Genomic DNA, 22,433 nt, shown 5'->3' on the forward strand with positions numbered 1-22,433 from the left:
AGCTAGAATGATAAATTCAACAGCAGTTTGGATATATAGGTGAGCAAGAATGAGAAGCTGAGGAAGACATTGAGATCACAAGCTTGGGAGGATGGTCGCTATTTCAAACCCTACAAGGTAGACAAAAGGGTCAAAGTCAAGAATGCTGGGTAGGATTCTACAACTGATTTAGTCAAATAGAATGGGAAACTCACCTAAAGGTGAGGTCATCATCTTGACTTCTCCCTCCCTTTCATCCCCCACATCCAATCTGTTACCAAATCCTTAAATTTAAGATTTAGTCTTTGTAACATCTCTCAAATATGCCTTTTCTCCAGACCTTCCCCCATTTCATTTCTGGACTTTAGCAATAGACTGCTACTTGGTTTCCTTCCAACTTTAATTCATCCTTCACTCAGCTATCAAATTGCTCTTCCTGACCACATTCTTTCTCTCACACACATACGCATGCATGTACACGCGTGCACACACACACACACACACACACACAACTTAATAGTTGGGGAACCTAACTGTACATACTCTTTGACTCAAGAGTACCATTACTAGGTCTGTGTCCCAAAGAGATCATAAAAAGGAGAAAGGACCCACATGGACAAAAATATTTATACGGGTGGCAAAATGCTAAAAACTGAGGGAATGCCCATCAATTGGGAATGCTGAACAAGCAATGGCATATGAATGTAATGGAATACTGTTGTGCAATAAGAAATGAGAAAGGCAGATTTCACAAAAACCTGGAAAGATCTGTACAAACAGATGCAAAGTAAAATGAGCAGAACCAGGAAAAGATTGTACACAGGATCAGTAACATTGTGTGAGGATCAACTATGACTGACTCAGCTCTTCTTAGCAACACAATATCCATGTCAAGTTCAAAGAACTCACGAAGGAAAACGCTATCTGTAACCAGATAAAGAACTGAAGGATTCTGAATATAGATTGAAGTAGATTTTGTTTTCATTTGACTTTATTCATTCTTGTGTTTTTCCCTTTTGATCTTTTTATCCTTTCACAACTATGATTAATATGGAAATGTTTTTATATGATAGCATATGTACAAACTATATCAAAATACTTACCATCTTTGGAAGGAGGGGGAAGAGGGAAAGGAAGAAAAAAATTAGAACTCAAAATCTTGTAACAATGGATACTAAAATTTTTCTTGACATGTAACTGGGGAAAAAAATACTATTTTAAAAAATAAGGCCAATGGCTCCTATCACAGCCAGGCTCTATATAAAAATTCCATTTGGCTTACAAAATCCTTTATGACCTGATGCCCCTTGACACTTCCAGTTTTCTTACACCTCAATTTTTCCCTCCTTATCCCCACCACTTATTCTGCCATCCATCGATACTGACCTTCTTGCTGCTTTTTGACTAAAATACTACAGATCCCAACTCTGGGAATTTTCAGACCATGCCTAGAATTTTCTCCATATTCATCTCCATCTTCTGGCTTTGCTGGCTTCCTTTAAGCCTCAACTCAAATTCCACCTTCTACAAGAAACCTTTCCCAATCCCTCTTAACAAAGGGGGGTCCCTTCCCTCTGTTGATTATTTTCCATTTATCCTGTATGTAGTTTGTCTACCTGTTGTTTGCAAAGTTGCTTGCATATTTCTTCCTTTAATGGAATACATGCTTCTTGAGAACATGAGTGGTTTTATTACCTTTCTTTAAATCCCCAATGTAGTAGGCTCTTTGTAAATCCTTGTTGATATGACTTTACTTGACTCTCTGTTGCCTCCAGAGCTATTCAAATATCTGTTCTTAATACCCAAATACCTAAGCATCTACTATCACTAGGTACTCAAGAACCTACTATTAACTAATAACAGGTACTTAATAACTACTTGGTGGTGGTTTGTCTGATGATTCTAATTTGTTACAGCTGCTCATCATATACGTCTATTTAGAGATGTTTTCAAATCTTTTCTCAATTTAGTGATAGCTGATCTTTATAATTTTGTTAATTCACTTTTGATTTTATGGTCGTAATTTTCTTTCAATTTACATTGTTATAGTTATTATGTGTGTAATTTTCTCAACTCTATTCGATTCACTCTACATCGTTTCATATAGAGCCTTTCATGCCTCTTCACATTCATCACGTACATCTTTTCTTCAGCACAGTAATATTCCTTTACATTCATCATTGCAATTTGCTTAGCGATTTCTCAATCAATGGGTATCTACTTTGTTTCCAAATCTTTGCTATTATAAAATATGCAGTTACTAATATTTTATTGCATTTAGGGGGTTTCTTCTTACTCATGGCTTCCTTAAAGTATAAACCCAGTCAGGGAATCTCTGGTTCAAAGAGTATGAACGTATTAGTCACTTTATTTGCATAATTCCAAATTACTTTCCAATTGCTTCATCAACAATGTATTAGTGTGCCTATCTTTTCTAATTCTTTCAAAACAATGCAATTTTTGGCCATCTTTGCCAATTTGCAGGGTACCAGGTAAAACAGCATGATTGTTTTGATTTGCCTTTCTCTTATTATTGGTGATTTAGAGCATTCTTTCATATAGTTGTGAATATTTTGTAATTTCTTTTGAGAATTCTTTATATATTAGATTACTTGCTAATCTAATAGGATTATTATCTAGAGGAGGGAGGTTGGGGAAGGGAGGAAGAAAAATTGGGAACATAAGGTTTTTCAAGGGTGAATGTTGAAAACTATTCTTTGAAAATAAAAAGCTAATTTAAAAAATAAAGAACTCTGTTTATGTCCTTTGGCCATTTATCTATTAAATGGATATTAGTCTTACATATACTGATTAATTCTTTATAAATCTTGGACACAAAACTTTTATAAGAAAGTAATATAAAAATTCCCCCCCTTGACCACTTCCCTTCTTATCCTTAGTACATTTATCTTGTCTGTGTAAAAGCTTTTCAGTTTCAAGTAAAGTTAGTTATCCATTGTAATTGTCTATCTCTTGTTTGATTAAGAATATATCTCCCACCTATAGCTGAAAGAGGTATATGATCTCTTTATCTTCTAATTTTTTAAATAGTATGATCATTTATATTAAGGTCAAGGATGCACTTAGGATGTATTGTAGAATACAATATATTGTTCTAAACCTAATTTCTGCTAGACTGCTTTCCAGTTTCCTAGCATTTTTTATGAAATAGGGAGAGTTTTCCCCTTTGTTCTTCTTTCCATCATTTTCTTTGATATTATAGGCATTTTAAAAATAAAGTTTATTATTTTTTCAAGTTTCACAAAATGTTACCTTGGTAATTTGATTGGTATAACATTAAAAGTATAGCCTATGTATGAGTCCTGAATATTTTTCCAGGTATTTAAGTTGTTCATGATTTCTTCTTCCTCTCCCAGGGTCATACTGCTAGTAAATGTTAAGTGTCTGGATGTGAACTCAGGCTTCCTAATTCCAGGACTGTTGTTCTATCCATTGCATCACCTAGCCACCCCTCTTTATTTCTTTAAGGAACATTTTGTAACTTTGTCTTTGTAGCTGAAACTTTGTAGTTAAATCTATGAAGGTCTTTGATGTTTTTTGGTAAATTGATCCCCAAATATTTTATATATTTTGTAATTACTTGAAATGAATTTCACTTTCTATTTTTGCTTCTTTGTGTTCTATAATTATTAAATAGAAATGCTGTCCATTTTGAGGGTTTATTTTGTAGCTTACAACTTTGCAAAAGCTATTAATTTTGTATCTTTGCTAATTAGCTAGGATTTTCTAAGTAAGTCATCGTACATCATCAGCAAATTAGGATAGTTTTATTTCTTCTTCACATACCTTTATGCCTTTAGTTCCTTTTTCTTGTCTTTTTGCTCTTGCTAGCATTTCCAGGACTAATCAAACAATAGTATCCTTGTTTCACTCCCATATTTATCAAAGGTTCTAGTGTATCCCCATTGCCCATGATGATTACTTTTGGTTTTAGATAGATGCTTTATATGATATTTCTAAAAAGGTCCTTCTAAGGCTAAACTTCATGGTTTTCTTTTTAGCATAAAAAGGCACTACACTTTGTCAAAAAAAAATTTCTGCATCTACTAAGATAATCTTGTGGTTTTGGATTTTAATATGATTATATTGCTACAACAGGGATTTTTTAATGAATGGACCCATTCTCAGATTAATGCTTTTACATTCATAAAGTAAAACACATGGGATTGTAAAGCAAGTCAAAAAATCATGTTGCATTGTTCTGGTAAAATTTTTAAATGGTTGGAATTGAGAATTTCAGGTTAGAACTCCTGCCCAACAATGACCCTATGAGGTCAGTAGGGCACATAACATTTTTTTTTCCATTTGCATACAGGAAAACTAGGGGTCAGAGAGTTTAGGCACCTTGTCCATAGTCACACAACTAGCAAAGTCTCAGAATCAGGACTCAGACCCAATTCTTTCACCAAGACATGCTTCCTCCCAGAACATAAGCACTTGAAAGGAACCTTAAAGATACCGTCTCTTTTTACAAATGAGTAAGGCAAGTCTCTCTTTGGGGGACCTTTGTAAAATGAGAAGATCAGGGTTAGATGGCCTCTGGAGTCCAAATCTGTGACCTGGCTCCAAATGAATGGTTCTATGAACTGCTTGAGGTCCCATAACAAGTTTTTGTTTGTCATTGTTATTGTTTGTCCCTCCTTCTCAAAGACAATCATGGCATCCAGGAGGGGATGCCTTGACATGCAAGTGAATTGGATGGAAGTGAGGGAGGCTCCTTTGAGTCCAGGAGCCATACACAGATCAGGACAACTGGAGATGGTCCTGGATGCAGTGGGAGACCTGGGCCTTTTTATGCTTAGGTTTTTAACAGCTGTCAGTTTAACCGAGGCAACACCCATTCAGTGATTAAAGCTAGGTAAGAAATGAGGCAGAGAGTGACCCCTTTTACCTAGTAAAAAAAATATATATATATCAATCTGGGAGAGGAAGACAGACGAGGGATAAAAACCAAGCACCCATTGTCTCAATTCTTAAACAAGTTTTGTGCAAAGATGGGAAGGGTTTGTGGTTTCCTCTGCTTGGTCTAGAAATTCCCTCTGTCTCCACATATGGAAAGCTTCGGTAGTAAGTAAATACTAGAGAATTGCTTGAGACTTCCATACACTCACAGAGTTGTCAGAAGAGAATCCCAGATCGGCTTTCTATGTGCTGCTCCATCCTATCTTGAAATAACTTCCTGGATGTACTTTTATTTTACTTTTTCTTTATGAACGTGGGTCACCTCTGCAAATGTTCTTCACTAATCTATGCTCTTATATATGTATACTTTTAGGGGCTATTGACAGGTAGATGGGTATCCCAGGCTTCTGGGATTTTAAATTCTTATGTCTGCCTTTTAACTTTTTTATTATCTTTTTTTGCTGTTCCACTCTCAGCTGTTTTCTTCTCTGTTATTAGATTTCTCCTGCCTAAATTGCTGCTTCTAGTTCAAAACCCAACTTGTAAGAATTTTGTGTAAAATTAGAGTTACTAGACTTTGAGAGGGGCTTAAGGGATTAAAGTACCTAAATTTTGCTTGTGGCCCTGTTTGGGCTAATGAGGATATTTTTACCTCTGTTCTGGTTCTCAACCGCTTTCTACGTCTGTGATACGGCTGTGTAGCTGAGATTTAGATACTTTTTTCCTCAGGATTTGGAGAAGAGGAAAGGTCCTAGTTGTGTGTAGTAAAGGTACTATCAATCCCATTTTACAGATGAGGAAGCTGAAGCACTAATCAGGTACTCAACAAATGTCACTTAATAACTGATAGGATTAGAAGCCAGAATGATACTTCGTGCAGATAAGAAAACTAAGGCTGAGAAAGAAAAAATGAGTGACCCCAAATCATAAATACCTTATAAATAACAGAGCCATACCCCTTGCTTCCAAATTCAAGGATTTCTCCAAAACCTAGGGAATTAGTCTAGAACAGTTTTCTCTTCTATAGTAGAAAGAACACTGATTTGGAGTCAAAGGATATCCCCCCCTTGTTTCTTGTATAACTTAGGCCAAGCCAATATCTCTCTTTAAGAGGTAGAGGGAGGTGCTGTATTTTCCCCATAATCCCAGATGAGGAAACTGAGGCAAACAGAGACTAAATGACAACTAAGATCACACAGCTAATAAGTGCCTGAGTCTGGATTTGAACTCAGATGTTCCTGACTCCAGAACCAATTCTCTATCCACTGTATTACCTACTGCTCAATGTCTGAACCTCCCTGCCTTCATTTGTACAATGGCGGAGCTGATGCAGATGACTCTTGGATTCTTACAATTCTAAACCATAATGCAATGAGAATGTGATTTTTAAAAGCATGATTGCATTATGTATATATGTGTATAGGTATATAATCAATCAGCCTATCAGCTAATATGTACTGAGCAGCTTCTCTATGTCCAGCGAGCCCATTGGGAATACCAAAGATATAGAAAACATGGCCCTTGAGATCATGGAACCTATAGTCTCTTCAATACACACACACACACCTAGGAGGAAAATACCAAACAAGTGACAAGAGCTGTGGCCACCTATTGTGACCAAATCAGAACTGAAAATGCCCGGCAAAACATCATCCATCTGAAGTCATCAACACTGGCCATACTCAAGAATGGAGGCCAGCAGGCATCCCACCTCAGTGAGACCCAATAACAACACCTGTTAGGATTTCAAGGTGATAACTCAGGTTGTCTAAAGAATTCTCCAGCTCAGAATTCACACCTTTGGTTTGGGCGTTTAAGGGAAGTTTACACCTTTGAACTTCTGAAGAGGAGTTTACATATTTAGAGGAGTTTACACCTTTAAAAGGAGCAAGTTCATTGGCTGTGGGAGTTCTCACAGGCCCCTTCTCTGGGAGGATAAAAGAGGCAGCATTGAGCCTGGAGAGTCAGTCTGGCTGGGAGATTGAGTTGAGACGGCAGTCTGGAAGGATAACTTAGAGACGACCGGACCTTCACCAAGACCCATTCATACCTCCACGACCCGTTCCTCAAAGCACAAGAATAAACTATTCTGAGGCTCAAATCCCCAGCATCCTCTGAATCATACAGCCCAGCTGCCACCTCACACTCATGATCTCTGTAGTTGGTACCTTTTTCCCCCTTAAAATTACTTTATAGGGGCATTTAGGTGGCTCAAGGTCTTTCACAATCCCTACAGCAGTTAGATGGTTCAGTAGATAGAATACTGGCCCTAGAATTAGGAAGATCTGAATTCAAATTCAGCTTTAGACACTTACTGGGTGTGAGGGCACGTTACTTAACTGTGATTATATCAAGGGGAAAAAAAAGAAATTACGTTGAATATACTTTGCTTTTGTTTATCAGTATACATGGATATTTTCCTCCCCTACCATTGTAAATTTCTTGAACGTAGAGATTTTATAATACTCCCAGTTCATTACCTTGCAATTCAATTGAATAAGCATTTTTAAGGGTCATTATATGCTGGGCACTGTATTACAGAGCAGAGAAAACAGATGCTTTAGACAATAAAGTCTAGAATACTTTTGAAAGTGTGTTGTACAAGGATGATTATCCCATTTTATTGATGAAGAAACTGGGGTTCGGGTGGGATAGGGTGATTTTGGCAAATCTAGGAAGTGGCAAAGCCAAGGCTCAGACAGAGATCTGACTCCAATTTCAGCATGTTCACTATTATCCCACACTATCTCTCAAAGAAGACCTGGCTATGTGTATGATTCACCAAAATTGGAGCCCAGGCACCTCAGCAGGGGGCGAAGATATAAGCTTTAGAAGGTACCTTCATGACAGCCCTTCCCCCTTCCTTCCCCCTTAATTTCGCTGCTTGCAACCCCATGGTTTGCCCTCCTTCCAGGAAAGGTTTAATAGTTAGCTGGTACATTGATGCTAGACAGCCCTTAAGATGTTCTTGCAATTACAGAGGGTTCTGTGACTCATTTCCATAAATTATTAACAATGAGCCATCCATCATAAGTGCTTTGGAGATGCTGAATTCTTGATTTATATCTTTATAGGATCTTTGCTTACTACATGGTACATGGAATGAAATAGGTATCTTTTCAGCAGGTAGTAGAAAAGCTTAAGCAGTGCTTCTCCAGTAGGGTGCTAGAGCTGGAAGGAGCCCAAAAGATTATCTAGACCAACCCTCCAATTTTACAGATGAAGAAACTGAGACCTAGAGATGGGTGACTTGTCTAAGTTATTCCTCTCTTTCTATTATAAAGTGGAATGACGTGTCCAAGATCACACTACAGTGACCCAGCAGGGATTCTAAGACAGGTCTTGAATGCAGAGCTAAGCCTCTTTCTGGCACTGATAAAAATATAGCTAGGACAGGATCAAGCACAGCGCCCTATGGTATGACACTGTTGACATAGCTCCAACCGAATATCATTTGGTGTCTCCCTAATTGCCTCACTTCTTGAGGTTCCCCATTTGAGTTCTCTCTCCCTTTAATAACTTCTGCTCTCTTTTTTTTGTCTTTGTTGCTCCTTCTGGGTCTCCAGATAATTACTGATTCCTCTTTATCTCAAAAAAACTTTAGTTCTCCTTTCCCAAACGCAGCACCCAGGCTGGCCTTCTTAAGCAGATTCATGCCAATAACAACAATACCACTGGACCACTCCAAGTTTTGGCAGTTTCTTCCAGCTGAGCACTCATGGGAATTGGGAGAATAGATTGTTAAATTTTCAGCAAATGCTGTAAGTCAGGGCTTGATTGATTTATTTTGTTGAGTGTCTAGAATTAAGAAAGTGGTGGGAAAATGTTAATAATGAAACTTAAATCAAAACTGTGTTGTTGGTACATTTTTTATTTTTTCTTCTCAAAGAGCCTTGTTGTTAAACATTTTCCAGGACTTCCCCAAGCACTTTCTTATCCAGGTAGATACCAGTCCCTCCAAGGCTTTAATGAGCAGTTTAATGGCTCCATGAACTCAATGATAACACTACATGCTCTGTTTGTGGTTTGCAAAGCCCTTTCCTCCCATCAATCTCATCCCTTAAGGGAAAATATTATCAGCCCCATTTTATAGAGGAGGAAACTGAGATTCAAAATGACTTGCCCAGTGTCTCACACAGCAAGAGGCAGATTGGCCAGTTCTGACTTTGATCCTCATTCCTTCAAGCCTTAGCTTCAATCTCACCTACAGAAGATCTGACCCATCCCCAAAGGTAATATTAGATCTGCACCCTAACATTGCCTCCCATCTGTCACTCATATGTCTACATATTTGCATACACACACATGTATGTATATATACACATGCATATTTATTAGGAATATACAAGATGTATCTATACACATTATATGATAGATTGATTTATCAATTGTATACATGAACCAACATACATATATATTATATACACACATGCATGTTAGGATGAGTATATCTTGTTAGGATGAGTATATCTTGTACATTTATACAAGATGCATGTGTGTATATACATGTGTATATGTCTGCAATAGACAAATGTTAGATTAATATGGATATTATATATATATTAAAATAGATAAATATATCTATTACACATTATATATGTATACATACATGCATACATCTTGTAGGTGCTTAGTTGCTTTCCTATATCTCCTCCATCAGATGGTGATCTCACGGAGAACAGGGACTATCTTTTGCCTTTTTTGGTAGCCCTAGCACATAACAGGGCTGGTCACAAAGTAAACTTCATAACTGTTGATTGACTAATGGACTGACTCTAAAAGCAGGGCCCATTTCACCAGAGGAGGGTGTGAGTTAGGGGTTGGGAGAACGAATTACCACATCCACCTCCAATTCCTTCATTCTTAGGACTGATGCTTACCCTTCTCAGAGGGTTTCCTTCTTTTCACCTTAACGGTTAAGTTCCCTAGGGTGGGGGATTTGAAGCTGTCTTCAGTCATCCCCAGTGCCAGTGAAAGTTTCTTTTCAGAAGTAGTGGTTGGAGGAAGGAGACAGAAGCATGGCTGAGTAGAGGAGGGAAGCGATTCTACTACAAAGGGAAACGCAAAAGAAGGAAGCACCAGGAGAAGGGGAAGATGTCTTTGGCAGCTGCACAGTTTTGCCACAGATTGGTCTACACTCACTGGTCTCAAAGACACCTTGAAATCTGCAAACCAGAGTGAGGTGCAAGGTGGGAGGCGGGAGGGATGAGATGCAGGGAACGCCACAGTCTTGGAACCAGAACTGTGTCCAGATCCTGGCTCTGGCATTTTTTAAGGGTGTGATTTTGGGCAAATAATTTTAATACTTTTCAGTTTCCTCATCTGAAAAATGGGGAGAATTCAAACTTGTCCTAAATCCTTCACAGGATGGTTATGAGAAAAGAGCTTTGTAAAGCTTTCATGTTATAGAAATGAAAAAACTTTATGTCAATTTTTCAGATTGCTGGAGGAAAGGAGAGGAGAGGGAAAGGGACAAAAGGAGAGGAGAGGGGAGGAGTGAAGAGGAATGAAGAGGAGAGGGAAAAAAAGGGGGAGGAGGGAACAGGGTTGGAGTTAATCCTTCATTCCTGCATCTGTGCTCTGAAGACTAGTCTTACCAAATTTAGAAAGCTTCATCACTAGAGAGCTAATTATCAGGTAATGAGAGTTTCTTAGCCACATGAATTCATGAAGGTCACCTATTAAGAAGTGGAAGGAAGTTTAAAAAAATCACACACACACCCCCTCCGTAACTATCCTCATGACGAACCTCTCTGAACTTAATAATAATAGTTAGCATTCATATAATTCTTTGAGCTTTGCAAAGAATTGTATAAATATAATCTCATTTATCATCACAACAACCTGGGAAGGAGAGGGAAAGGAAATGTCATTATGATCCCCACTTTACAGATGGGGAAACTAAGGTATAGAGATGTTAGGTAAACTTGCCTAAGATCATGCTGCTAGTAGGTGTCTGAGGTTGGATTTGAACTCAGTCTTCGTGTCCCTAAACTTAAAGTTCTATCTGCTATACCACCCAGCAGCCAACTTGACTAGAGCCCAAATACCCTATACTTGAAGCCCTCCAGCCTGCTAGGAGCTGCTGAACTTTGTGCTTGATCGTGCTTGGCTCCTCGGGGAGCCGTGGTCATCCCCTCTACACAATGAGATCACATGTTGAGGCTTTGGAGAAGACTTTGGTGAGTGCTGAAACAAGGAGGGAGGCAAGATTCATGTTGCTTGTCTCAGCATCAGTTTATTCAGATCTTGAGTCTTGATCCTAATGTTCGCCTCTCAGTGAACTTTGCCTTTCCTGCAAAACAAAAAATCAGCACCTTCTGCCCAAGTGATGATCAGGACACTGACCTCAAAGGGTGGGACCACTGAATCTAAGTGCTAGAAGGGACCTGCAAAGAAATCAAGATCTAGTCCACCCCCCACTCCTGATGGTCCAAAGGAGAAAAGGAGATCCAGAGAGTTTAGTTAAGTGACTTGACTGAAGTCTCACAAGTACTCGGTGGCAGGGTAGGTCATCTCCCTGCAGGTACCTCTAGCATCCTTTCTCCTGCCCTGTGATGAATTTCCTCCACAACACTTTTTGCTATTGGTGAGCTGGACTCTGCTTAATTGCTCTTGGGAATGGGAGAATCCCAACTACAAACTCCCAGGGCAGCCTAGCCATTGCTGGACAGCTCTCCTGATTAGCAAGTTCTTTCTCCTGCAGAGTCCAAGTTTACCTCCAGACATTTTTTTTCCCTTTTATCACTATTTCTTGGTGCAGTTGGTCAGGGGACTCCCCCTTAAAAAGAGAAAACTTGAAAGGGGACAGCTGAAACTAAGATTCAATTTAATTCAATGAACCTCTGTTGAAGTGCTAGCTCTGCAAAGCATTGTTCTTAGGTGCTGAAGACAGAAAGACAGAAAGAAACTAGTGACGGACCAACTTCAAGGAGCTTCTCTTCTTCCAGGGAGACACAATGTGTACATAGATGAGTAAATACAGAGTATATACCAAATACCGACTTCCTTTTGCCTGTGTTTTCATTGATTTAGGGAACTTCCTCAGTTGATGAAGATCCAACTGAGAGGTTTTTGAGGGTCACATAACCACTATATGTCAGACATGAGCATGGAGGCCAAGTCTTCCTGCCTCTGAAAGCACATCTTTGTCCAACATGTGATTCTACCTCTCACGTACAAAATAGTTTCAAAAGGAAGAAGGTGGTTTCCAAATGAGAGAAGCAAGAAGCTCTTATCAGGGAAGTAGGAGGTGTCTTGAAAGCAGCTCATGTGGCCAGCCTTGGTAGCCATCTTGGGGGTCTACACATTATTTATTCACTGAGTCAATTCCCTCCCCCATAGACTCTACTACTCTGGGGATTCCAAGAGGCTGAGATTAGGAGGGAATGCATTCCAGATATGGAAGACCACTGTGTCTGGTGGCCAAAATTCCAGCTGAATTCCAGACTTGGAGGACCCCCTGTTTAAAAACAGTGAGATGGGAGGTGAATGGTACCCTAAAGTGGGTAGCATTTCATTGCTCTCACATCCATGTTACGTTATTGGCTCGTTCTAGGTTGACCATCAATAGAGCCTCTCTTTTGGAGGCAACTGTACTGGGGTGGACACAGAGCATTGAACTTGGGTCTAAGCCCTGTGGCTACCATTTATTCCTGTGCGACCTTGAGGAAATTGTAAGCCTTAGTAAAGTGAGGCGTCAGAGCAGCTGAGCTCTGTGGTCCCTTCCAACGCTGGCATTCTACACTGTCTTTTTAGCATGAAGTGCACTTATCCCAATTCTCCTCCAGGCACTATTTGTGAAGGTCACTTTTTTTTAACCTAAGTACCGTGACGGGTGAAATTTATTTTTCCTCCTATTAAATTTATTTTTGCTCCTATTAAATTTATATTTGCTCCTATTAAATTTCACTTTATTGGTCCCACCTGATGATGTCTTTCCTAGCCTGGATGCTGTCATCCAATGTATTAGCAAAACCTCCCAACTCTGTGATTGTGCCTGAGAAGTGGAATGTCCATCTTCCTTCAAAGAACTGATTATAGGATTATAGAGTGAAAGCCAGAAGGAGCAATGGTGGTTAGCAAGTCCAACTCCCACATTTTACTGTAAGAGCCTGGAGCCAAGTGGTTTCTCCAAAACCATAGAGATAGTAAGTGAAGGAGCCATTGTCCTGACCTATATCTGGCCCCTGGACCCAGATGACTCTGGAGAAAGTGAGACACGTGACTCTGCCCAGCCCTCCCTCATTTCCATCCAATGCACTTGCAAGCCATGGCATCATCTCCCCAGTGTCATGGTCCTCTTCAAGAACAAAGGCAAACAACAAAAACAGGAGAACTAAGTGGTCAGAACTGGGATTAGAACCCAGCTCCTTGGATTCCAAATCTCACACCCCAGGAAGTAGGGTCAGCATTGAACAGTGTATTGTATGATCAACTATATATGGCATAATACTAAGCCATCAGGTTGACAATTCCTTATTTTAAGAGAGGCGATAGGATATAGGAGGTAGGATGCTAGATGTGGAAGCATAGAATAAGATCTGAGAAGAACCTTCGAGGTCACCTAATCCAACCCCCTCATTTTACTTTTTACATGGAAGGAAACTTAGGTTCAATTTCTCTGTGCAATCAGTGGTCTGGGAGCCAGAGTAGGAATCTGAACTTAGGTCCCTGTAGCGAGCTGTCGTCTCCAGAAGCTGCTGGATCGCTCTCTGGGAAGAGATCTGCTGTGTCTACTCAAATCTCTCCGACAGATTCTTCTTCCTGTAACGAACCGTTGTCTCCAGGCAGTTGCTGTTAACTCTTGTCCTTAGAAGTGACTTCCCTTCCTGCAGAGAGCCCCGTCAAGCCTGATGCAATGCAGAGTCTTTTCCTTGAATCCTGGCTCTGAATCTCCTCCAACTCTTATCCTTCTTCAGGCCGATCTGCTCTCTGCGCCCAGTGCTGTCTCTTTTTATCCTCCCAGAGAATGGGCGTGGGATAATGCAAGGGCTTCTGGGAAGAACCACCCCAGCCAATGAGCTTGCCCCCTCTATCAAGTCAACCTGAGTTCTCACCTTGTAATTGTCCAGAAAACCTCAGTTCTCACTTAGTAATCCTAACAGGTCCCCTGACTTCAAGCTTAGCTGCTGTTTGGATCTGAATCCCAGCTCAGAGGTGCCAACTGTAATCTTGAGTAAGTCATTCTTTCCATGATTGAGTTGGACTAGACAGCCACAAAAGTCCCTTCCCATTCTCAAACTCTGCGATTAGATGATTTTACTTCTCTATGTGTCAGTTTCCACATCTACAAAATGGGCTTGATAACACAATAGCTAAAATACTTGCTGTAGAAAAGTATTTTTCCAGTTTTAAGGCACAATAGCAATGTGAATTGTGCTTGTTATTCATTCTTACTCTTTGAGTTTGGTTTCAAATCCACCCAGATGTGTCAATGTCCAGGACATAACTATAATAATAATAATAATAAATAATAATAATGATACACATAAAATAATGATTATATATAATAATAGAAATTATACATTATAAATACAATAATAATATAAAATAATAGAGACATAACACTCTAAGATTTTCAAAACATTTAAAAATATGATCTCATTTCATCCTCATAATAATCCTTGTTGCTATGCACTATTATAAGGCTCATTTTACAATTGAGGGAATCGAGGAAAGCAGAGGTTGGTAACTTGCCAAACCCACATGGCTAGTGTTTGAGATGGGATTTAAAGTCAGAGTTTCTTACTCCAGGTCCAGCCTTTGTCCATTGCACCATCTATCTGACTCTGAGATTCTCTTTCTCCATCTTCATACTATGGGTGCATGGGAAGTTTTGTCTAGTTCAAGGGTTCTCGACGTGGAGCCCCTGACTTCAAATCCACCCTCAGATCCGTATTAGCTATGTGGGTTAGTTTCTAACCTCCATTTACCGATCAGTAAAATGGGGTTATTAATAGCAGCTGCCTCCCAGAATTGTAATAAGGATATAAGATAACATCCATAAAATACTCAGCACGATGCTTGACACAGAGTAGACACTATATGAAATGTAGCTACTGTTAATATTTTGATAGTTGCATTGGGCTGTAGGGTGGGGCTGTGCTGTGGGAGCAAAGCAGAATTGAATGAGCCCAAAGGAAATGCAAAATTCACAAAATGAGAGAAGCTGCCCGGAATGTTCGTATGGATTATCTGTGGCAGAGAATTCCGAGCTCGTGTTGGTCTAGAGTTGGACACAACTGTGGAGACACTTTCAGCCATAGTTGGACACACTCTAACTCGCCTCTAACATAGTGATGTCATTTTGGTCCACTTCAAAAATGAAGGACAACAACCGAGAGTCCTATCTCAAGATATCGGTTTCCTTGGTAATGCCATCTTTCTAACTTTGTACACTTAAAAGCATGATTCTGAGGAGCCCATAAATCTCTCCAGACTATGAGTGTATCTGACCCCCTCCAAAAGTTAAACACTCTTCTTCCAGAGCCCTCTGAAATCCAAGCCCATCACCTCCAAAATGCTTATCTTCATTTCGGGATGTCTACAGGAAAAGGAAGCGAGACTAGTTTGGTCCGGCTTGCTCCTGGACGATCCACGTTGGCACCCAGTTCATGGCCACAGCTTTCTTTTTTACCTCCATTTTGAATCAGTCTGCCCCCATGGCCACCCAATATGAAGGAGAAAAGGAGGAACTTGTGCTATCAGGACTCTATTTTTAAGTAGCCAGTGTGAGGTGGGGCGAGGCTCCAATGTAGCAGATAGCATTAGCAGAATGGGAAGAATTTCCAGTCTGAAAGTTAACATTTTAGAATGTTGCGATGAGTAACTGGAAATATTAGACAATGCAACTCTATGTAACTTTTGGGGGTGGAGTGGGTGCGTTTGGATTTGTGGTTTCATCAGGTAAGGAAGTTCTGGTTTGGAAACTGCCTCCGTTCTTGTGGATGGGCAGCTTGCCAGAGGCAGACAGTTTTAGCCAGTATATGTCAAAAATGGACATCGAACCCAGATCTTTCTTATTCTAGCACCTGCCCTCCATGCAGCTTTTAAATTTTGGAAATTTCATTGGTGAAGGGAACCTCTTGCCAACCCAAGCCACTTAGCGGCTCCTTTGCAACTTAGGCAACTGAGATATATATTAGAATAAACACTGAGAGAATAGGGACTATCTTATTCTTCCATTTGTATCCCAGAGCTTGAGCAGTGCTTTGTACAAAATAAGCACCTACAAAATGCTTTCTTTTTCCATTCATTCAGAGAAAGCATCACAAACAGAACTCGAACTCAGCTCTTCCTGACTCCAATATCATTGCTCTCTAGACCCTTTGCAACACCGTCTATGTGAATTAAGAGCTACTTAGAAATTGTATTTGTAATATTGAAAATGACTCGCTCCGGCTGGATCTGCCTTTTACTGGGATCGGCAATGAAAATGTCACCGCAGCTGGAACTCCAGGATGGGTCACAGCAAAGTGAGGTTTTGGATGGGGGAGAAAAATGACTTGGACAAATGACTCTGAATCTCAGTTTCCTCTTCTTTAAAAATAGAGGGTTGGACAAGACCACTTCTAAGGTCCCTTCCAGTTCTCAGATCTAATTATTTCAATTCTGAACCTCAGTCATCTCATCTGTAAAATGGGGCTAATTAATAGTAAAGTAGGCCTGTAGGACCTCACTCTTATGCTGTCAGTGAATGTTGCTGCAGCTGGGGTTCCAATTTCTCACTGGAAAAAAAAAACTGAATGTAATTAGTCACTTGATTACATTTATTTGGCTTGTGCCTGTAGCCCATGGGTATTGAAAAATAAAATTTTAATTCTTCTATTCAAGAGTATGGCTAAGGATGCAATAAGAATTTGTGGAAGGAATACCTCCACATTTGTGGGTGGAAGCCCTTGCCTATAGGATCATGGGATTTCAAGGTCAAAGTGACCTTTGGGAAAAAAAAAAAGAATCACCAAAGATCAAAGCTGGAAGACTTCTCAGAGCCAGCCCTGCTCTGAGCAGGAATCCCTGACACCGAATCCTCCATGAATAGTCTTCCACTCCTTGCTGGAAGACTCCTGATGATGGGGAACTTATTACCTTGCTCAGCAGCCCTTGGTGTGGATGTCTCTCTCAGGAAATTTTCTCATTTGCTGAATTTAAATCTCCTGAAACTTCCAGACCTGCTTTTGATTCTGCCTCCAAGGCCAAGGAGAACAGATTTTGTCCCTCTTCCACGGAGCATCTTTCAACTATCTGAAGACAGCTATCATGTCGCCCCTGCCCCGCAAATCTCCTCTCCGAAGTAAACATCCTCAGGCCTTCTAACTCAGTCTCCTAATCCAAGATCTCTGAATTTGTTTTTAATTTTTTTAATATTTTGATAACGTGTGTAGAATCACTGGTTTCCTTTGTACTTCTATGTTTCATTTTATTTCATTATTTTGGAGAAGAGTCCGATAGACTTCACCAGCATTTGGAGAGATCCGGGACATACCAAGGAACCTCTGCCCTGATTCATGTAGGGGACCATCTCTACACCTTTCACTACTCTATTCTTTTCTGTTAGCTCTTTACCCAGAAGTCACCACAAACCTCCAGATGGGATTAGAGCAGCTTAGACAACGCTTGGCACATAGGAGGCACTCAATAAATATTTAGGGATTGATCAGGATACACTGTCTCTGGATGCATCCACACAGCTTATGTGGCTGCCATATATGGAACTTGCAGTCCACTAAGCCTACTGGATCTTTTTTTATATACATAGTTTCTAGCCATGCTACCTATCCCTATCTTGTCCTAGCGACTTTGATTTTGAGAGCCCAAGTGAATTAGATTCTTTTCAATCTCACCTGATTGGATTTAGCCCTTCATTTAGTTGCATGAGCTGTGTTTCGGTTCTGATTCTGTTGTCAGATACTATCTGTTAGTATCAGTTAGCTATCTCCGTCTCTGTGTTACTCACAAACTTGATAAGCTTGCGTGTTCCAGCTTCCCGCAAGGGCCCAGGGACAGATTTCTGGGCCACTCCACTCAGAAGTCCTTTCGGTTCATGTTGTCTTATTAATGACTCCTCTAATCATTCGACCAAATCATCCAAATGCTCTCTAAGGCCCTGGAGAGCTCTCAATCTTGGATCCACTGATCTGGTCCAATGGCTCCCGCGCTGGTTTTTTTATTATTATTATAAGGGCCCCCTTTGCGAGTTGGTAAATTGTGTGCACACTCCCCCGCAGGAGCTGTTTGTCTGTCCACTCGGCAGCTCTCGGATTCGTCAGAGCCAAGTTTCCCTCCCCTCTCACTACTGTTTCCTCCAGTAGAATGTAAGCTTCTTGAATCCTGGGACTGACTCCCCTTGGTATCTTCAGTGCTTAGTAAAATGCTAGTAATAAATTCTTTTTCATGCTTTCATTCCTTTCTGCTAGACATTTTTCTGAGTTAAATGAATATCAAAATGGCCATGCTTGGGATGCACATGGGTCTGTGGACCTGTTCAGTAACTCTGCAACCCCTTGCCCTGGGGATTCTGCATTTGTGGCTTGGGAACCACTCACTCAGTTAAACCCCTTCACTTGGCAAATGAGGAAACTGAGGCCCAGGAAGGGTAGGTTACTTGACTAGAGCTTGGCCTGAGACCAGCTCCTCTGACTTAAATGTTCTTTTTTTCCATTCTACCCTCAAGCCTTCTTTGCAGTCAGAACAGAACTACTGTTAATGCTTGCTGCCCACTGATTGGCAAAAATGACTCACTCCGGGAGGAATTAGCACAGGTGCCCAAGTGTCACTGGGGAAAGAAGGGCATTCTTGTAACCGTGCAGCAATTACATCCTTCCTCCCTTCCTTCTGTCCTTTCTCCCTCTCTCCATTCCTTTCTCCCTCCCTCCCTCTCTCCCTCCCCTCCCTCCTTCCCTCCTTCTCTCCTTCCCTCTTTCCTTCTTTCCTTCCTTCCTTCCTTCTATCCTTCCTTTTTCCTTTCCTCTTTCCTTCCTTCCCTTCTTCCTTCCCACCCTCTTTTCTGCCTTCTTGTCTTCTTTCCTCCCTTCCCTCCCTTTCTCTCTCTACCCCTTCCTGCCTTCCCTCCCTCTGTTCACATGACGTATCATATCTTTATTACTGATGCTCTTAAAAGCTTTTTTTTTCCTTTTGGATCTCCGAACCCTCCCAAGATATCTCTGGGTTTAGTGATAGATTTCTTTCTGAAGGGCCAGCCTTTAACCAATTGCAGGTGGAGGATTGGCTAGGTAGGGAGGGGGAGGGGAGAAGGAAAAGGGAAGGGAAACACTGTGGGAGAGGGGAGGGTGGAGCCTGGGGTGCTATTCTTAGTCTGGACAGGGCATACTTCCCTGGAATGGCCTAGTCATCTGTGACTGTGGGTCACTTGCCTTCATTGTCTCTTCCTGAAGTCTTGGCTGTGGGACGATTCTGAGGCTGCTCCCCTGAGGTCACCCCTGGCCCGGGCCCGGCCGGCGAGAGGCAAGCGGGCAGGAGCGCTCTGTTCCTCATTCATTCTGGAAATGGCGAATGTAGGTGTGGTTCTTTCTCTAAGGGTCACCTGGGGCAGAGAGCAGGTACCCCTGGACCCCCAAGGGCCATCATTTGGGATATTTGGGATGGAGAAAGTGGGAGAGGAGCAGGGGGGAAGCTGGAAGCTTGAAGGTCATTTCGGTCAAACTCTATTTTACAAAGTCAGAAACTGAGGCTCAGAATCAGGGTCTGGGCTTGTGTCTTCCGGGACAGGGTACTTGTGTGGCTCAGTGGCAAGCAGGCTCGGTCTTCTTCTCTGAAACTTGGTTCCCTCCTTTGTAAGGGAGGACGGTCTGTCTGCTCCAGCTGCTGGGGCTGGGCACTCTCTGGGCACTAGACTGCCCCCTGCCTGCTTGCTTTCCTGCTGGGGGGCGGCAGACATGTTAGGGGTCCCACGGCCGAGGTTTCTTCTTCTCCCCCTTGGGCTGCGGGGCCGGCTAGGTGCTGGAGCTGTTACCTTCGGCCCCGCGGGAAGCTGCTGGGGCCTTTCAGGCAGAGTCAGGGGCTGGCGGTGAGAAGCGCAGGCCTGGCAAAGGCTCAGACCCACAGATCCGAGGACGGCCGGGGCATCTGGCTGCTCTGGGCCAGTCTGGGGAAGGGGGCTTCTGGGGATGGAGGGGCTGCTGGGGATGGAGGGGCTGCCTGGGGATGGAGGGGCTGCCTGGGGAAGGGGGCTGCCTGGGGACGGAGGGGCTGCTGGGGAAGGGGGCTGCCTGGGGATGGAGGGGCTGCTGGGGACGGAGGGGCTGCCTGGGGACGGAGGGGCTGCCTGGGGACGGAGGGGCTGCCTGGGGAAGGGGGCTGCTGGGGACGGAGGGGCTGCCTGGGGACGGAGGGGCTGCCTGGGGACGAAGGGGCTGCCTGGGGATGGAGGGGCTGCTGGGGAAGGGGGTTGCTGGGGACGGCTGCTTTTGACTTTCTCCTTCCTGGTCCTTGGCCCGGAGCCCAAGTGGGGGCAGCTGCTGCTCCCCTCCCTCAGCCTTGTGTCTTTCTGTCTTCTGAGGCTTCAAAGGTTCTGTAATCCCACTAGAGGGGGCTGTTCCCCTTCTGGTCCTGCTCCAAGTCACTTGCTGGCTGTGGAACATTGGGCAGCCACTCACTTCTCCCTGTCTCAGGTTCCTTCCCTGGAAAACTGAGGACTGGATTCCGGGGCCTCTAAGGTCCTTCTGACTGGGATCCCGCGTGACCTCCTAAGTCTCCCGCAGAGGAAGATGGGTCCAATGCCCTGGAAGCTGAAGGGCATGGGCGGCTCGGGGCAGGAGAGAACAGCGCTGGCTAGGGCAGAACGGGATGGCCTAGGGTGGGCTAGGAGAGGAGGAGAAGGAACGAGGCTCACTGTGTGTGTTTGTGTGTCCAGAAGATGCCGAGTGGCCTGGGTCTCCTTCAGAGGAGCCTCTGTGGGAGGGGCCGGCGATGCGCAGCCCAGGGGCCGTGAGGGCTCTCCGGTGGCCTTGCTCTGGTCCCAGCGGGGATGGCTGAGGGTTCTAAAATGGCAGCCAGAGGGCTGCGACGTGGCAGCTTTGGGGGAGGCAGAGTCTAGTGAGGGGCTCAGCCTTGGGAGCACGGGGAGTCTCTGGGAGCTTTGGAGGTCCGTTGGCCGCCCAGGGTGGGGACACGGGGATCTAGCGGGGGCTCAGCCGCGGGGGCCAGGCGCTGGCTGCTCGGCGGCATTCTGTGATTTCTCCTTGCTATTAGATGGGGAGGATGCCGGATCGGGAGTCGGAGGAGCTGGGGGCTAGAACGCCGGCTCGGCCCCCAGCAACTGCTTGATTTTAAGAAAACCCCTTAACCTTATTGGGCTGAATTTCCCCAAGTGCTAGAGTAGTAATAACCACAGTGATGAGGGTGATGATAACGAGTATTTATAAAGTACTCCAAGGTTTGCAAAGAGCTTTAAAAATATCTCATGTTGCCCACACGGCAAGGAGGTAAATCCTGCTATTCTCCCCAGTTTGTAGTTGAGGGAACTGAGGCAGAAAGGGATTAGGTGATTTGCTAAGTGTATTTGAACTCAGGTCTGACTGAGTCCAGGCCCAGAACTTGATCCATTGCCACCTTTCCAGATTCCCTGAACTTTCCCTCCTTCCTTCTTTTTCATCTGTCCCCGAACAAGACGCCCTCCCGCTCCCCCCTGCCCCCGAGAGGGGCGGCCAGATGCCAGGGACACCGGGCGGCACCCCCCCGCTCCCACTCCCACGCCTGCCCTTCCTGGGCACCCGCACACCTCTGCCCTAGGGCAGTGGGCGCCTACTCCCAGCCTTCCTCCCCTCGACCCACAGCGGGAATTTCTGATCAGGAGCTGGCTTTTTGTCTTTTTCAGTGTAAGGAGTTCACAGCTCATACGGGCTATGAGACCCTCCTGCAGCGGCTGCTGGATGGCAGGAAGATGTGCAAGGATGTGGAGGACCTGCTGAAGCAAAGGTGAGAGGGGTCCCGGGGGCGGGGCATAGTGGTCAAGGTCAAGGTCAAGGCCAAGGCAGAGGCCCCAGAACAGGTGGCCTAGAGCTTCTGGTCCGGCCTGGAAGCTTCACCTTTTAACTGCTGACAGAAACAACGGGAGAGAGGAGCCCTCCTGGCCCCGCAGGCTTGGTGGAGCGGTCAGTAGGGTTGAGGATTGGCAGGGGGTGCCCGGGACTCGGGCCGTGCAGGATGGGGGGCTGGAGTAAGGTCCAGCGGAGGAGGTCTGTGGAAGGGGGAGAGGCTGTGCCCCCCAGCCCGAGCTCATTTGTATCCCCACTGCTCTACCTTTGGAAATGTAAATGAGGGGGGCCCATGGGGAGCCCATCCTAGGACCCGGGATGTTTGTGAGTTAGTGACTGGGGGGGGGGGAGCATTGGAGAGGGGGTGTGAGTGTGGGAGGCTTCCCCAGACCAGGGCGGATGAATCCCTGGAGATGGAGATCCCTCACATGAAAAGCAGTGACAATAATACTCACAGTACATTTCTCGCGGGAGTGCTTTGGAATACTAATAAGAGCAATAACTGACCTTCACAGAGCTTTTCCCACATTGCCT

The 22,433-nt window shown here is 43.4% G+C and overlaps 1 protein-coding gene across 1 annotated transcript in view; it reads left to right on the forward strand.

Moving 5' to 3' along the window:
- The window catches only part of PSTPIP1 (proline-serine-threonine phosphatase interacting protein 1), an 80,515-nt gene that overhangs the window by 24,734 nt on the left and 33,348 nt on the right, over positions 1-22,433 (forward strand). Inside the window, exon 2 of the mRNA XM_074296503.1 lies at positions 21,740-21,840. Within this exon, the coding sequence (XP_074152604.1) occupies positions 21,740-21,840 (101 nt within the window). The remainder of the gene's footprint in view (positions 1-21,739; positions 21,841-22,433) is intronic.

This window comes from Sminthopsis crassicaudata, chromosome 2 (genome assembly GCF_048593235.1).
Source record: "Sminthopsis crassicaudata isolate SCR6 chromosome 2, ASM4859323v1, whole genome shotgun sequence".
Lineage (NCBI taxonomy): Eukaryota > Metazoa > Chordata > Mammalia > Dasyuromorphia > Dasyuridae > Sminthopsis > Sminthopsis crassicaudata.